Consider the following 19054-nt stretch of genomic DNA (forward strand, 5'->3'; position numbering starts at 1 on the left):
CTCTGTTCCACTACCTCGGTGCTTTGAATGGTTCGCTTTTGCTGATACACACACAAATGACCACTTTCCATGTGTCCTTAGATTGCAGCCACAACTGCCATATATGCTCCCAAGATGCTGGAAGTTTGCCCAAGCCAATTGGACACTTTTTTCATTTCTAGCAACATTCGATGACCGTCACTTTCCTAGCGTCGACGATGAGGTCATTCATATTACAGAAATTATTCTTACAGCTGCAGAATATTCAATACCTCGCACCTCTGATTTGCCCCAGCGCATCACAGTTCCTTGGTGGAACAAGGCGTGCCTTGACACAACACGTGAGCGGTGACATGCTCCTTGCGTTTTCCGCCACCATCCTACTTTGGCCAACTGTATCCGCTATAAGCAGTTCTGTGTGCGATGCTGTCATGTCATGGGCAATAGCAAGAAGGCAAACTGGGACTTTTTTACTAGCTCATTTAACACCTTCATTCCCTCCTCGGAAGTTTGGAGTCGGATTTGACGGTTATCTGGCGCGCCTAGTTTCTCCCCGGTCTCTGGGCTCACTATCGCGCGTAATACCTTAGTGGACCTCGTCGCAATTTCTAACACATTGGATAAACATTTTGCTGAAATTTCGAGCTCTTGAAATTACCCGCCAGCTTTTCTCCTGAAGAAACGTGCAGCGGAAGTGCGACCTCTTGCTTTCTCCTCTCAAAATCGAGGAAGCTATAATACTGTTTTCTCCGTGTGGGATCTTTAACATGCACTCTCTTTTTCTTGCTCTTCTGTCCCAGATCCGGATGGTAACCACATCCAAATGTTACTGCATTTATCATACCATAGTCTGCGCTATCTCCTTCACCTTTATAATCGAATTTGGACTGACAGTACTTTTCCCAGAAGATGGCAGGAAGCATTCGTCATTCCTGTTCTTAAACCTGGAAAGGACAAAAATCTCCCCTCTAGCTATCGCCCCATTTCTCTCACGAGTAGTGTCTGTAAGGTTTTGGAGCGTATGGTGAATTGCCGTTTAGCCTCGTGGCTGGAGTCCCAAATTCTTTTAACACCTGCCCAATGTGGTTTCCGAAAGCATCGTTCTGCCGTTGGCCATCTTGTTGCTCTCTCCACTTATATCATGAACAATTTCTCAGGAAACGCCAAACAGTACCAATACTTTCTGATCTGGAGAGAGCAAACGATACATGTTGGAGGACAGGCATTCTCCGCACACTGTTCTCTTGGGGCTTTCGACGTCGGCTACCCCTTTTTCTTCATGAATTTATGGCAGCTCGCACATTTAAAGTGCGGGTTAACACTACTTTCTCTCGTACTTTCTCCCAAGAAAAGGGGTACCCCAGGGCTCTGTGCTAAGTGTTGTACTGTTTGCCATTAAAATTGCCATTACCATAAATCCATTTATGGATTGTCTTGTGCCTGATGTCTCGGGCTCCCTCTTTTCGGACGATTTTGTGATCTTCTACAGCTGTCAACGAACCATCCTTCTTGAACGATGTCTTCAAGGATGTCTTGATCACCTCCACTCTTGGAGCATCGAAACCAGCTTCCGCTTTTCTCCCAGTAAGACCGTTTGTGTCAATTTGTGGCATTGTACGGAGTTTCTTCCGCCTTCCTTACATCTATGCGCTGTCAACCTTCCGTTCACGGACATCGCTAAATTCTTAGGTATTATGTTTGACAGAAAACTGTGGTGGTCCTCCCATGTTTCCTATCTTTCGTCTCGCTGTCTGTGATCCCTCAACACCCTCCATGTCCTGATTGGTACTTCCTGGGGAGCAGACCGAGTGGTCCTTCTCCACCTCTATTGCACCATAGTGCGCACAAAATTGGACTATAGAAGCTTAGTTTACTCCTCTGCTCTGCCGTCTATTCTTGGGCGTCTCGACTCTGTCCACCACTGTGGATTACGTTTAGCATTTGGAGCTTTTTACACCAGCCCTGTGAAAAGCCTTTATGCTGAGACTGCTGAACCTCCGCTGTCCAATCAGCGAGCTGTCCTCCTGAGTCGTTATGCTAGCCATCTGTCTTCCATGCCTGCTAATCCTGCCCATGACATTTTTTTTCAACGCCTCCTTGGATTTAGGGTATGCAGGCTGCCCTTCCTCTCTACAACCACCGGGAGTCGGCTTCCGTCAACTGCTACGTTCTCTTTTCTTCAACTTTCCTAAATTTTTCTTGACAACTTGGGGTACAGCACTGCCTTGGCTCCGGCCCCGGACCTGCTTGCTCCGTGACCTTTGTCAGTTTCCCAAGGATGGTACCCCTTCTCTTGTTTATCGTTGGGCATTTGCTGCTCTATGTTCACAAATGAAGGATGCCACATTTATTTACACTGATGTCTCAAAAACATCGTTTGGTGTTGGGAGTGTCTATATTGTTGGTGACATCCCCAAACGATTTCGGCTTCTCGACCAGTGTTCGGTTTTTACTGCAGAGCTTTACGCTGTTCTCCAGGCTGTCCAATACATCTGTCGCCATCAGCGGATGCAATATATTATATGCTCAGATTCATTCAGCTCTCTCCTCAGTCTACAAGCTCTCTACCCTGTCCACATTCTGGTCCACCGGATTCAGGACTGCCTCCACTTGCTCCACTTGGGGGGCATCTCTGTGGCATTCCTCTGGATCCCAATGACATGTTGGTATCTGTGGAAATGAGGCAGCTGATATAGCGGCCAAGGCAACAGTCCCTCTTCAGCCTGCTGTTCGAATTGGTTCCCTTCGCTGCTCTATGAAGTGTTTTACGTCGTGGTGATGCTCTTTTATGTCACTCACATTGGTCGACACTTCCAATAATAAATTGTGGGACGTGAAAGCTCTTCCCTGTGCTTGGACTTCTTCCTCCCGAACTCGTCGTCGGGAGGAGGTAATTTTAACTAGACTCCGGGCACTGTCTTTTTAGCCATTGACATCTTTTAAGTGGCGATCCTCCCTCGCTTTGTCCCCATTGCTTTCAACTGTGGACGGTGAGACACCTTTTACTTGAGTGCCCCCTATTTTACTCCGTTACGCGCCCATCTACAGCTGTCCCCTGATATATCTTCCATTTTAGCAGATGACACGCACTCAACTGATTGCGTTCTCAAGTTTATTAGTGTCGGTGAGATGACATCAGTTACTTGAAGCTCATTTTGGGGACAAACAACCCCCCTTCTATAGTGGTTTTTTAAGCATTCCTTCTGTTTTTAGTTTTCCCTCTTTTTTTGAGTTTTACTACTATTGCTGCTGGTTTCCAATTTGGTTTCTTTACCTTTTCCTAAGTCACAGACCAGGTGCTAATGACCATAGCAGTTTTACACCAAATCCCTGCCCTCTTCAATTGGATCTGGAACAAGAGTGAGATCCCATCTCACTGGTGAGAAAATCCAGTGATTCCGGTACTGAAACTTGGTAAGAACTCTCTAGAGATGGGCAATTATCACTTAATCTGCCTTACTGGTGTTTTCTGTAAGTTGCTTGAACTTGTGGTGAGTAAACTGCTGTGTTGAATCCTTCAGTCTCAGGGCCTCTTGGCTGCATCTCAAGGCTGTTTTTGCAAAAACTGAGCCACTGCTTATAATTTAGCTCCCCTGGAATCCACCATCCGGACGACCTTTGCATGCTGTCAGCATTTCATTGCAGTCTTCTTCGACCTCCAGAAGGCTTATTTATGACATAACATGGTGTCACCACATCCTTGCTACATTAAATGACTGTGTTCTTGGTTATCTACTCCCGGTTTTTGTCGAGAACTTCTTGTCGCACCATACATTCCAGGTTCAAGTGGGTGCTTCACTCAGTACACCCCGCCCCCTCCCCCACCCCCCGCCCCCCATATCCAAGAGAATGGGATCCTGCAGGGCTCTGTGCTGAGCTTCTCCACCACTCTAGTGATCATAGATGGTCTAGTGGTGGCTGTAGGGGCTTTGGTATTGCCCTCTTTATATGCCGACGACTTTTAATTTTATTGCTGCTGCGCTAGTATGGCTGCTGCTGAGTTGCTTACAGAGTGCGATAGGAAAGGTGCTGCCATGGGCTGTGACTAATGGCTTTCGATTTTTGAGCTGCCAAGACTTGTCATGCACTTTGTCACCTTCTTACTGCCCACCTACACCCAAAGCTTTACCTAGACAATAAATTACTTCTTGTAGTTGAGACACACCACTTTTTTGGAATGGTCTTTGATTGCTAGCTGATGTGGTTTCCCCACATTCACCAACTTGAATGAAAGTGCTGGTGACACCTCAGTACACTTTGCTGTCTCGGTAACATTAGGTGGTGGTCAAATTGGTGTACCTACAGAGCCCTGATTCTGTCACGTCTTGAATTTTCATTATAGGAGTCTTTCAAATGGTTCAGCATCATCCTCAGCATTGCAGATATGGGAACCCATTCTTCATTGTGGGCTCCGAGTTGTGACAGGAGCCCTCCGAACTAGCCATGTGAACAGCCTACTAGTTGAGGCTGGAGTCCCTCCATTACCTATTGTGCGCCAACAACAGCTGGTGAATTACTCTATATGTGTTCATAGTTTCTCTGAACATCCCAACTACTGTGCCCTTTCCCTGAAAGGGATCTGTATCTCCCACAACAGTGATCTGGAACTGGCGTAAAACTGCTGCATATCTGCAGCATCTCTGTTCGGACTGCAGCTTCCTCCACTATCACCTCTGGTGAAGGAAATTTCGCCTCTGCCCCTTTGGCTTGTGCCCCCATCTCGGATTAGTCTCAATGTATCCTTTGGTCCAAAAGATTTCGTTGACCCCACAATTTTTTGCCACATGTTGTTGGCTGTCTGTGAGACATATCTGGGTGCAGAGGTGGTATTCACTGATGGCTCAACAGTTGACAGGTGAACAGGTTTTGCAAACACACATACACGGTATATTGAACTCCCTTCTCTGCCAAGCGGCTGCAGTGTCTGCACTGCTGAATTGATGGCCATTAAACTAACCGTTAGCCATTTTCATTCTTACGCCGGCAAGAGTATTCTAATTTCTAGTGACTCCCTTAGCAGCCTTTGTGCTATAGACCAGTGCTACTCTCGTCACCCACTCATTTTATCTATTGAGGAGTTTATCTGAGACCTCAATCAAGTTGGACGGCCAATTCTTTTCATTTGTATCCCCGTTCATATTGGGATTTTGGGAAATAAATGACCTGACCAGTTGGCCAAGCTGGTCACCAGGATGCCAATTCTGGGAATCTGAAACTGGACCTGAACTTGGAGTGGTCTGCCCTGATCAACCCCCCACACAAACAAACAAACTGCAAACTATTAAGAAGACCACGAATACGTGGCAGTCTTCCCTGCATGTTACTTGGATGAATCCTGGCCATATCCTCCATTGCAAGGATCCCCCTCTCTGTCAATGCAGAGCCTGCCTGATGGTGGCCCACTTACTCATAGACTTCCCTAATTTTTCACTGTGAAGTGACATCTTAATCTTCCTAACACACTACCTCTGGTGCTAGCAGACAATGCCAACACAGCAGGTAGTTTTTAGTCATCCTTGTAAGAAGGGCTTTTTTTGCCTCATTGACCACCCGATAGGTTGGTGACACCCTCCCTCCTGGTCCTTTAGCGATCTATGCCTGGTGGTCCAGCCTGGCCCCCACTCTTCCCACCTTCATATTTCCTTTGACTTGTGTGTACTGTCTTTTTTCTGAGCTTTCCAGGATTTACCTTTTGCCTCCTTCCTTTGACAACCACTCCTGATTTGCCACTTAATGGATGACCATGCAGTTTTATCCCTTTCACTCCAAACCAGCTATCTACATCATCTTGTGCCGTACTATGTGAAGGTTCTTGCTATCTTGCACACTGCAGACTCACGCTGACAACTTGAATTAGCCACACGCCTGTAGGGCTTTAGCAGATACCATTGTTTAGCTTTTGATTCAAAAGGGAGTCAGATGTGTGAATTTTGAATTGATGATATAAATTGCTTTCAGAATTGTCAAATGTTTCCTAGACTATGATGCAGAGTTGGGCTGTTTGTGGTTTTGTGGCTAAAGCTGATATAATTTAATTATCTATATCATTAGTAATTGGTCTGCTCATGACTTTTGCTGATTTAGTATTTGTATCTGTATTTAAGGGTAGCAACAGAATTACTTTCACTAAATTTCCTTGCAGATTTTTCAAAGAATGGCGCCAAAACAGAACTTAAGTTACAACAACTTATGAATAAGGTGAAAAAGGTGAAAATTCTGAGCATGGCAAAGCAAGGACATTGTGAAGTTCAAATACTTCAGTAAATTTGATGACTTATCGTGGTGAGTATTCTTGAGTTAGCTGTGTGTACACTGTATCTGTCCACTAGTTATTCATTATATCTTGTATTGTAAATAACATGTGCAAAACAAAGGTGGTGTTCGAATTGTAATCCGAATATTTGATTCCATACATTCGTTAAGTAGTGAGCTTTAATGTTCTTTTTTTCTGGTTTTCATTGGTTTCACTAAATCAGTTATGGCAACTGGAATAGTACCTTTGGAAAAAAAAAGAGTTTAATTTTCTTCTCCATCTTTGCACAATATGACTTTCTGATCTACTTCTGATGACCTAGTAAACATGGTGCTGCTCTAATTTGAACAAGTAGAGCAAATAATTTGGGAAGAAACCTAACAACTGGCCAAATAGTAGAGGCATTGAGGTGTTAACAGCTACATAGTCAGGACTGAAAATTTTGCTACCTTTTGAACATACCGTTTTCAAGCTAAAGCTGGAATGAGCAGTCTCCCCTTCCACTCGCACACGCACAATTAATTGCAGTGTACATGTTTGTGGGGTGGGGGAGCTAGCAAAGTTTCCAGTCTTACATCTCTCTTGATGACTCCACACCCTTATCGTTTGGTGAGTTGTTATCTGTACTCTTAAATTGTTTACATTCTGTCGGAACTTTCCGCACTGTATTTAAAAGTAAAGTTGTCATTAACATGAAATGGTTTGAACACCACAGTGCTTTACTGGGAATGGTCTTATTATAGGTGATTTGTTGTTGCCTTTCTTCAAACTTTTGAACTAATCTAATCAGCTGCTTTGATATTACTTCCTTCTTAGTATGCATGGGATTACCTTTTGTGATGACGGCTGTGCAGTCACGTAAGTGACTTTTTCATTAATGGAATAGGGAAAACATTGTTAGACCTATCTGTAAGTTGTGCATAAGTTGCCTAGTATCTGTAGATCAGGCTCGTCCAAACTGTGTCCTTGGGGCGCTATTGCCCGTGATCACCCACGGCCAGCACCCCGTGTGAATTTGTATGTTGCTGCAGTGGCCGAGCCGTGCCGCTTAGCTGGCCGTGCAGACAGCCTGAACGGCAGCCAATAGATATATTTGTTCGCCCGTTTTCCCTTCGGGCAGAGGACGCCTCACAAGTGCTTCAAGTAGAGCTGATTGACCTACAGTGCCATATCCGCCTGAAGGACCGTTTTCTTATATGTAAAATGTTGGATGACTTTTAGAGCTGTCTTCCATGAGAGAAATATCCTCTTCTGCACAAGCACGCGGCCAAAGTTCTATCAATGTTTGGTTCCACGTAAAGTTGCGAGTGCTTTTCCTCTCCTTTAAAGCTTGCTAAAAGTAATAACCGTTCATTCCTTGGCGATAAAAATTTGACCAATTCTTTGAGGTTAGCAGTCTCACGGATATTGTACCAAGCCTAGACAAAATCGTTTCCTCGTAAAAGAAAAATGTGTAAAAAGTTAATTGTCTTCTTTAACAAGCTTTATAACTTTAATTATATTTTATTAAGTTTTCAGACTTGGTCAGTTAAAATTATTACATACAAAACAACAAACTAAAGATCCGATATCTAAACTCTGAAAAGGGATACAAAAATTGTAGCACAAAGTATAACAAAAAATACTTACTTTTAACTACTAATAGTAAGAATTACACTCTATATCCCTTACATAAAATTAATTCTAAAATAGAATATTTCGTTTACGTGGATCTGACCGCGGGACAGTCCAGTGCAGAGCAGCGCAGTGCGGTCTCACTCTATCTGCAGCTCTCTGTGGCGTTCGCTGGGTTATTCAGTGGTTTGGTATTTAATTTGTAAATGGAAATGATAATCTTGTTTTATTACATTGAGTAATTACTAAATAATTTTTCTCCCGGCTAAAGATTTGATGAAGTTGCTAAAGAACTCCAAGTTAATGTCGTACTAGAGTGTTGTCTGTAAGTTGTATAAGTGTCACTAAATCACAGTTCATACAATGGATTCTGTACAACTATGTATTGTGATGGAAATAAGTTATGTTGAGCAAAATGATCATTAAAACCACCGAATGTCAGTCGCGCGCAACACTGATGTATGTTACCTGAAATAATATTCTTCGCAACTCGTGCGTAATTAATTTCAGCTCCATACATCAGCTAGAAAAGTTTTGTTAAAACGATCGTGCTATGAGCACTGTTTTTAAAGAACCAATCTGATTGGAATTATTTTCATTAAAATGAGTTCGGGACCACCGGTGCACATTTATTTTTACACATTTGTATTACGTTCGGCATTTATGTCTGTAGAGTTGCGTAATTTGAATTTGCCGCTGAGGCAATTGTTAAGATGGCGGCAGACAATTCATAGAGACTTTCTATTGTTAGAGCAAATAAGTATTTTAAATGCTTATTAAACTTAACAGAATCTCTACTTTCGTATTGTGCACTATTTAGACTTCATCAAGCAAACACTTGATTTGTTTCTAAGGAAAACAGGCAAAAACGCGATACAAATCGCTATCATCAGTGGCTGCGCCCCTTGAAACGGAAAGAAACAATAAACACAGATAATGTTTACTGAGAGAGGAATTACAGTTAAAAATAATTATTCACTCATGTTTATAATAATAATGGACTCTATTTTCAAGTAATAATTAACAAATAATTACAATGTCTTAAGAGACCTCAGTTTGATATGCGTCTTTTGTGCTGAACCTACAAAAGCCACCCAACAAAAGGTAAAAACAAAGGAAGACAAACGCAGATCATAAAAGGAATTTACAATTATCATTGTCTTTGTATAATACACATTGATATGTTCGAGTAGACAATGTTTATAACTGCCAGAGGCACAATTTCCTTTCATCGCACTGTAGCCAAAAATGTATCACGTGGATGTTACATCTCTCAATTTTTGGATGAGCCTGCTCCAGATTATTAACAATGTAATAGAAATAAAAGCAACCCGAGATAGGGCCTGGATCTGTCAGATCATCACACTTCTGGTGTCTGAAATGTCACTGTACTTAGATTTAAATAACTCTGTGACATTTCAGTTGGTGGACTGGTAAATACCAGCTGCCAGCCAACCCCAAATCTTTTTATAGTGCTCACTGTGTAGCCTGTTTCTTTGGTTGGTAGGTGTTGTTGAGTTAGGATGGCTGCATGTTGGTTGTTGTAAAACGTCAGTTAGAAAGTTGTTTTATTCAAGCTACAAGACATTATGGATGGTTTACTTGCATTGCACACACTTGGGAACACTTGCAACTGTTTCGTAATGAAAGTCCAAATATTATTTCTGTATGTTGAATCTATCTTTGCAAGCGCGATTTCTTCTTAGGTTCCCCCATACTTCACTGCAGTCATGTGGAACAAAACTGTATTAATAATGAAAGCCATCCTATGTCTTTTCATTTGGAACAATATAAACCAATGAGAAACTAACTCAGAAGTATTTCATTGATAGTCTGAGGAATTTTAATCATTATGATCAATTAATGGTAATAATGAAAATGATTATACCAAATGTTTACTATCTCCTTTTACAGTTAACTGGATCTTCACTTTTTTGGCAGTACTTGTATGAGCTCTTGGAATACTCAGTATTTATTATATGATTTTGTCTTTCAATCTGGATTTTGTACTACACTTAGGGAATAGTAAATCAGTTCTGTATTATAAGTAATAACGTAAATAACAGCTCTATTTCTTTCCTCTTCCTATTCCTCACATGAAAACCTTAAAGCCTGGGATGCAGGCAGTAAGGTGGATGCAATATTAATTGACTGACAGAGCGCATTTGACTCTGTACCAATCCAACAATTTTTAACAAAAGTAGTATTATATCAAGTATCAAAGTAAGTTTGTGACATGAAAATTTCATGGTAGGGAAGACACAGCGTGTTTGCTTGCATGGTGAGCCATTGACAGAATTGTATCAGGATTTACTTCGTTCATGTTGTATTTTAATGACCTGACAGACAACATTGATAATAATCTTAGACTTCTTGAAGATTCTGCAGTTATCTATAAAGAAGCAACACCTATAAAAAGCTGCACAAATATGCAGTCAGATATTGATAAGGGTTCAAAGTGTTGCAACAATTGAAACTTGTTTTATCATTCAGAAATATTAAATAGTGCATTTCACGAAATGCAGAAAAGAACTATCCTGTAACTGTATCATCAGTTGCAAGCAGTTGGACTCTGTGGACTCTTGGAAATACCTGGTTTTAACAGTTCCTAGGAAACGGCATGAAATGATCACATAGGCTCAATTGTAGAGAAACCATGTGGTAGACTTAATTTCATGGTTCGGGTATCATCTTGGAACTTAAGTGTATGGAACACATTCTATTTAGTATTAACAGGAGGTGTTGAATACACACAAAGAATGCTGGTACAATGGTTACAGTTTTATCTGACTCGCAGGAGATAGCTATAGTAATATTGAAGATACTGAATTGATAGCCGCTTGTGTATGAACACTGATTGCCCCCCACGAAATCCTGCTTACAAAGTTTCTTGAACCAGTACTTAGCAAAGGATCTAGAAATGTTCTTTACCCACCTATTTATTGCTCACATAGGTGCTGTAAAGACAAGATTAAACTAAATAATACATGTATGCCTCCCTCCCCCCCCCCCCCCCCCCCCTACACACACACACACACACACACACACACACACACACACACACACACACACACACACACACAGTGGTTTAGAGAATATGTATGTAGCTATGTTAGACTGTTACCTACCTGTTACGTCGTCTTTACTTGTTACATAATGTAAACTTCGTTTTTGTTTCAGCAAAGAGGTACACAGCATCACATCAATGAGTGTCTTATATTTTTACCCAAGAATTGTTGTATAGTATTTCTAATAAGTGTAATCATGTGATTTTTTATGCTTTGATTTGCTGTGTGATCTGAGAAATAAGAACAGAAGACTGAAATATGTAAGCAGTTTATGTATGTTCATTTTGTGTTGACATTTATTAATAGTGGTTCTGATAGCGGTCATCACAATGCTCAGGCTCAGAAAAGAGATGTTTGCATTATTTTGCAATAAAAAGTAGACAAATTATTTCATTAAGACTTGATTGTGCCAGTTAATTAGTGCACAGGGAATGCATTCATTTGCACTGTACCAATCAACGTGCAATGTCACACTATTTCTAACATGCGGAAAACTCTGAATGACAAACTGTTCAGTGAATTGTTGCCTTGCGAAGATGGTAAACTGAAGTGAAGACAAGTTTGTAAGAAGCTTTTAATAAATATAATACTGGTTTTAGTAACTTACAATACTGTGTTAAATCATTCATTTAGAAACCTTATTAAGCAAGGACAGGAGAAAGTTAACAAGTAATAGGATTGTGATATTAAATAAAAATTGTTGACATGTAATGCCATTTTAATTGCCTGTGCATTCTCATCAATTTATTCAAGGGGCCAGTGATGAGGTAGTCAGAGACCTAAGGTTGGTAAAACCATCATAAGTAATACATATTGTTCAGTAATTCAGTCATATGGATGTACTCTAATCTGATGCTTCTCTATGGTGATTTATTACAAATTCAGGCTGCCGTCATTACAAATTTTCCTTTTGCCTGGTTTCTTGTATAGCACTTTGTGTATGAATAATATGATGTCCTGTTTGTACAGACTTACTCTTCTTTTCTGTACGTTCTGTAACACCAGTGATCTTTGTGGCTTGGAGTTGATCTTCCTTCTTCAACTTACGTGAACTTTCAGTTTGAAGGAGATGTGTGATTGCTGTCTAGAGGATAGTGGATTGGATAGCCTCATCGTCTGTCTCCTATCATTTTATCTGAAACAGTTCGCTCTCTGAAGCACATTAGTCTTGTAGTGGTTTGTGATCTGAACTGTGGTGACACTCACAGGATTTGCTTTGTCAGGCGTGTTTTCTCCTATGCACAATTTGTCCAATTAACAAAGCCCTTGTTAAATTGTGGTGGATAGAAGCAGTAACCAGTGCTGCATAAAGAGGCTAAAGTGTTTCCAGATTGATGGCGGGCAAAATGTATGATGAAAGACAGTTAATGAAACTGACAATGCAGCTGATATAAACACAAGAAGAAGAAGAAGAAGAAGAAGAAGAAGAAGAAGAAGAAGAAGGACAGCAGTGTGAATTTTGGACTTACAGGTTCCTTATTAAGGAAAAAATTTCGTTGTCTGGTAAAGATAAATCATGATTCCGGCAGTAAGGAGCAGAGCTTCTCTTTTGATTCATGTTTCCAGAATTATATATTCTTGTACCATAGCATTTACTATGTAGGGGCACCACAAAAGTCGGACATTGTCTGTAGGGAGTTAATGAAAACATAAGACACATTGAAAGGAATGTGAAACTTGTGAAGACTATTAAATTCTCAAATTTAAAGCTTCTAGATGTCTTTATACATCTAATGACCATTAACTTCATTGATTTCACGGAATTCTTATCTTCTGGTAACGTAATATGAAAAAGGCATGGCGTATTTGTGTGGAGAAACTGTGGTTCCATGTCAGCATTCAGATGAAGTTTAATGTACAAGTCTTACTTAAGATAGAGCGTCTTATCAGCATGTTGAAGAAAATTATTTATGAGAATATATGTACTGCCTTTATTAATGAATACAGACACAGGAGAAAATCGGAAACTTTTATGTCAGTAGATTTTCCTTTACCATATCTGCAACGTTAATGTACATGCTAATAATTTTTTTATTGAATTAATATAAACTAATTCATAAATGTAATTCCCAGTTTTCACTTAAGTGTTTCATCACTATACATCGCCTGGCAGGCTGTTCTATTCATTATGCTTCTCTTACACCCTGCAGCCATATTTAGCTTACAATTGAAACTGAGCATTAAACATGTGGAAGATTCTATTCTAATCTTTGCCCATTGAATGCACGGAAACACACTAAACTAGACATTTGATGAGCAGATTCCTTTTCTTTCAGAATTTGTATTTTATCAAATTTCTTATTAACAATAAGTATGCTTAATTACAAAATTAAACGAGACATTTTCACATTATTGAGCTTAAATCATGCTGAGCTATGTTGTTGGAGTTTATTGCACCTAGTTGTTTTGTATGTACAAAATACAATGTCTACTGCATTGTTGCCCCCCTCCCCTCCGCCTTGTCCGCTACCACCAAACTGCCTGTAGTGCTTTAAAAGAAACCATGAAAGGCATAGACAAAGGTGGCTGAACCTTGGTTTACACTATAAACCTGATTTGTTTTTATTGCTGAGTCACTCGATTTAATATGTCAAGCTATAACCAGCTGTCCTTTGTCAACTTCGTGAAGAAATAGTTAGTGGTAAGCTTATCATCAGTTGCCAGTTCCTGAAATTTGATGAAGCATTCTTTGATGTCCAATGACTGCTTGCTACATTTAATATTGAGAAATGTTGGAACATTTCCATGAGAGATTACCTTTTTGAAACATGTAATAAACTAATAGACATAATTCCTGGTCAGTAATTACCTTCTGGAGGAGAAATGTTTTGTCCTGCTAATAGATGTGTGTAGAAGAGAAAGAGGGATGATGCCATCCTAACTTTCAAAAGTGTCAGCTTCTTCCTTGTCCTCACTACGGGTAGGTGCCTATTGTCTTGGGGTCTGAGTGGTTTGCCCTCCCTTTTTAACTTTGCCACTCTGTTCCCCTCATCTCTCCTTCTTGAGGTAAAAAAGTACTGAACAAAAATTCTATCTCATAATTTATTGTGTTTTCTTGGTAGGATTTTGCCATTACACAGATATTAGGGAACTACAGTGATGTAGTTAGGAAAGAAAAGGTGCCAACAGGGAAAATTGAATATGGATGGCACTTATCATGAAATATGCTTTCAGAATACAAATTGTGATGCAATAAGTACATATACTGACACAACCAATCTAAATGGAGGATGTAATTGCTCTTGTATCTACCACATGCTGAAGAGCACTACTGTTTGGCCAGATCCTATCTTCACTTCGATCTAGCTTCAATAATTATGTAAATACTATTGCCCAGAACACTTATAGGTATAACTTGCATATGCATTAAAAAACTAAAAATAAAATAAAACTTGTATCTAGTGGAGTCTCTGAAAATTTCAGAGCACATAACAAATGATTAAACAGTAACAGTCACATTTTATTACATATATTGCCTTAAATATTCTTTGATACTGATCAAAAGTTAAGCTATTGTACAACTATTAATATTTGAAGTGTGGCATATGGGCAGACAAGTTGTACCTGTCCACTTCCTCAACATTACTGTTTAACGAACATCTGAGTGCAAAAAATTGGGATTGCCTTACTATATGTGGGGAAATTAATGTTTTATGGCACCTAACTAAACCTTGAGAATATCTGTGCGATTCTTGAGAAAAGTCATGTTTATTTATGTCAGCGGGTTCTGTGGAGGAGGAGGAGGAGGAGGAGGAGGATTGTATTATTTTGAAATGTTGCTCATCTTTAGAGAAATCACAGATGAAAATCTGATATGCTTACATTAACTTTGTTTTGAGTAACTGTCTCAATACAGTTCCATGACACTTCCCCAAGTTACTATATGGTGCATGGCAGCGTAGATGATGGATCAGCGATAATTGCCTGCCCCCCCCCCCCCTCCCCCTCCTGGCATGGTGATTCAAATGTGCTGTGTAGAAAGTGTTTAATTGTGGAGGTACGTGAGTATGAGGAAATAATGGTTTTAAGTCAGCACAGATTTTTGGAATTTTAAGAACAGTTGTTAAAGTACCACTTTTCCATAGAGTCCAGACAATGTCATTAGTGTGTACTGAGAATTTCTGTGACTTGACAGACAGATGAATCTGTCACGAACTGTGCAGATCTTCTTTGAACTGTCAAGGTCCATAAACTGTACATCTTAATATCAGTTAAAGAAAAAAAAACACAATACTTCAGGGTGTTTTGCAAGTACTTTTTTTAAATTGCTTTGTCTTGTGTTATATTTATTCGAAGCTGCCAATGGTCATTTTAAATATCTTTATAAAGATGTTCAGTGCCTTAATCTGATCCTGCAAGTGAATTGCAGCCATGGTGTTTCATTCATAATATAAGGTTCACGTGGCTGTTCTGATTTATAACATTCTGCATTGTAATGTCAAAGTATTTTATATTTTGCAGACATTATATTCAAGCAATACAGAGGACTTCTGTCCATGTGTGCTAATTACTTTGTATTTGATTAAATTAAAAGGAAACTGGTGGAACTATCTTCTGAGCGTGGTTGTGCTGCAAATGTTTTTGTATGTCAGAATACGGACTATGGGTATTAACCATACCTGTATGTGGTGTATCATCCACCAATCTTCTAGAGCTACTGATTTTATCAATTGAGTCTTTTATGTGTATTGTATATAATAGCAGCTCTCTGACATGTCTCTAAGGCATACTCTTGTTGTGTTTGCACTCACTACCAATTTACCCCAAAATAAATACCCCCCCCCCCCCCCTAACCATTGTGTTATGTGGCACACATTGATCATCAGTCTAGTTAACGTGATATGTGTATCCATGATCAAGTAGCTTTGGCTCAGATGGTCCCATAGATCATGAAATGAGAAAAAAGAAATTCGCAACTGTTTCAGTGACACTGTTCATTGTAATCAAAAGTTATCTGCTTAGAATGGTGTATTGACATAGCATTCTCTTACTACTCATCTGTGGAATGTCAAAGGAGAAGTTCTAGAGAATGACTACATGCCGTGGACTCTCTCAGTAACATGGCGTTAAAAGACATTATTCATTCATCTACAAAGGGATAAATAATCAACAATTGTTGCTAATCGCAATTTAACACATCTTATGTCAGAATGATCTTTTCTGTGTGGTTTATATGTTGCCAGGGTCAATAATAATGAAATGCTGATTATTTCTTCAAATATTTTGTGGAACAGTGTTAATGTTCACTACTTTAGTGTCATTATGGCACACCTTTCTCTTTCTCGTACTCAACATTACAGTTACACAAGAGTATATTGCATGAGAAAACTGTCATTATTAGTCATTGTTTTTATATTACGTTGATCTACTTTAAAGTATAGGACATGTTTTATGACTTCATTGTTTGGTACACTTTCATCAGCACTTTCATAATATAATTCCTTGAAGAATGTGTGGCCATTGATGAAAATTGGGTCATTAATATGCCTAACCCAAGGATGAAATTTGCTAGAAGAAATGATGTAATGGATGTTCTTTGAATTGAATGAAAGGTTTAATGTTTCGACATTGTAACTTCAGTGGCAAGTAAGAGTTACTTTGTTTCCATAAAGTGCTAATTGCACGAGATATTTTATGTTGCTGAAGCAAAATATTCTATGTAATACCCAAACACGGAGTACATTCATATGTTTACTATTATAGTGACAATTACAGAAGTAGGTATGGGACTGCATATGTAATTGTAAATAAAATGGCATGCATGTGCAAAAATATTGTTTCAGAAAATTTCTTTCTGAGAATTTGTGTAAATATCTGACTTTTGAAGCTATTTTTGTGAAAGATTTGAGGAATGTTCATCTACTACTTGCATTAACTTTGGACCACTATTTGTTACAACAATTTCTATAGAAGTGACATCCAGAAATGCACGTTTGATTAATATGCCTTAATGAATGGTGCTGCAGATGTCAAACTGTATCAAACTTGAGTGCAGACTGTGGCACATTGCCTTCTTTCGCACCCTCAATATTTGTTATTCACATTTAATTTTCAGTTCTAAAAAAAGCATTGTTACTGTGTTTTGTTTAAAGTTATTGATTGTAAAAATATTGTAAATTTCTTTGTAACACTATTGAGAAAATAAAGTTAGTTCATATACTTCCTGTGGTTCGTTTCTGTTCTTGAATTTATGAGGTACTCCAGTTGTATAGTGAGCTATACCATATGATGGAACTTCGGAAAACTGTGTGCCAGAGCAGACCTCAAACCCAAGACATTTTGTCTTTGATGGATAAAGTGCTCTTGTCCATGAAAGGCTAAAGGTCCCAACTGAAGTTTTGGTCCTGCACACTGCTTTAATCTGGCAGGAAGTTCCAAATCGGTAAACACTCATCTGCAGAGTGAAAATTCATTCTGTGCCACACACTTAGGTGACCATACTGTTTAAAGGGTATAGGCAATTGTTGCATCATTATTTTCTACTTTTACTGTATATTAGAAATTAGTTAAATCTTACACTTACTCTCTATCAACAATTAGTCAAAACTTACACATGTTAAATCAGTTGACATGGATGGAAAGAGAGGGAAGAATGTGTGGAGGAAGACAGGGGTAATGTAGTGGTTGAGGTCACAATTGTGTTGATGAGCCCTGGCAGATGATCTAGGCACATGTATTTTTATTGTTATACCAATGTAAGAACAAAAGTGGTCAACCGAAATAAAACACAGAAAACTAAGGTGAATCAATCGTTTTCTTAACTAAAAATTATAAAAATTCATTTGTTTTCTGTTTACACTTTGATATCCTGGAAAAGACATAACATACGAACTGAAAGTAGTATTTGCAAAATACATTTAACACTATCACAGTTAAGCATAACTTCCGAAATCCAAACCATTTGTTAATATCAAGTTGGCACAATATATTGAATTATATTTGCTTTTATAAACTTCCTGAAATATCGGTAAGAAAGAGCTCAGTTGTAGGCTCTTTCCTTCTACATTTTTAAAATTTGAGTGAAACACCACGTTTTAGAGCTTTATCAGCACATTATTTATTTTAAATAAAGCATTAATTATGTTAGAGAAACTTAAGAGTTTTCAATTGGAAATACTTGATTTTCTCCCCCAGGGGGCTGCCACTCTGTGGCGGGTTTGTGCCTGGCTACCACGGTGCCCCAGTCTTTGTAGCATTTTTTTCCTTCTGTGCTGCATGTCTATCCTCTTTCTATTCTTTTTTCCCCCGCTTGGCGAACATGCCTGGGTTGTTATTGGGAATGTTCAGCATTGTCTGTTGCTGGTGTAAGAACAGTCTCACTTCTGTTTTTCGCTCCCTTTTCCTTTCTCTATTTCCCTTCTCCGCTCGTTCCTCTGCTTCGGTGTTTGAGGTTCCACTTTTTCTTCTTCCTCCCCGTGCATTCCTGAAGGCCGGCGCACGTGTCTGAAGCGTAACAGGTGACTGGGTAACGTGTAATTCCCAGCCCCAGGTTGACAGGTAAGGTTCGCACGTACCCCGTGGTACAGGGCAGTCCCAGGGGATTGCCTGAGCTGCAACCTTCCCAAATTACCGATTTGTCCCTGTGTCAGTTGTTCAGGAGGTGTTACCTGAGTTGTGAACAATCACCTAAGATACGTGCGCCCACTTGTGAAGGGGCTCCCAGGTGGAAGGAGCGTGCCTTCAGAGATACTGGCGATCGTGGGAGATTTTCTCGCAGTGAGTCAAATATCTTCCCAATCTATGTCTACATAACATAAACATAAAGAGGCTAATAATTCAAAGACCCTTCCTCGTGCATCTAGGTTCCTTGTGGTCTCACATTCTGAAGACAGTCAATCCTTCACCAGGGTAAATCCGTTTGTTATTCAGAAAGGTGTTAATGCAACTGCTGGCCCAGTGAAATCCTGCTCTCATTTACGAGATGGCACTTCACTTCCTTTTTCTGACCCTCAAGCACAACTACTGCTTGCTGCCACACTTCTTCACGGATACACTGTTCGTGTCGAAGCCCATAGAACTTTGAGTTCTTCCCGTGGTGTAATTTACACCAGACTGATCAATGATCTAACGAGGCAGAACTCCCTGTCTTATCTATCCGATCAGGGTGTCATCGCTGTCCATTGTGTAATGTAAAAGGTAG

General features: G+C 39.7%; 1 protein-coding gene across 4 annotated transcripts in view; it reads left to right on the forward strand.

Moving 5' to 3' along the window:
• The window catches only part of LOC126365920 (uncharacterized), a 179193-nt gene extending 162120 nt beyond the window's left edge, over nt 1-17073 (forward strand). For all 4 annotated transcript variants that reach the window (XM_050008667.1, XM_050008668.1, XM_050008670.1 and 1 more), the window contains exons 23-24: nt 6122-6261; nt 11027-17073. In XM_050008667.1, the coding sequence (XP_049864624.1) occupies nt 6122-6243 (122 nt within the window). In that variant the 3' untranslated portion in view covers nt 6244-6261; nt 11027-17073. The remainder of the gene's footprint in view (nt 1-6121; nt 6262-11026) is intronic.
• The last annotated feature ends 1981 nt before the right edge of the window (nt 17074-19054 follow it).

Source organism: Schistocerca gregaria, chromosome 4 (genome assembly GCF_023897955.1).
Source record: "Schistocerca gregaria isolate iqSchGreg1 chromosome 4, iqSchGreg1.2, whole genome shotgun sequence".
NCBI classification, from domain to species: Eukaryota; Metazoa; Arthropoda; class Insecta; order Orthoptera; family Acrididae; genus Schistocerca; species Schistocerca gregaria.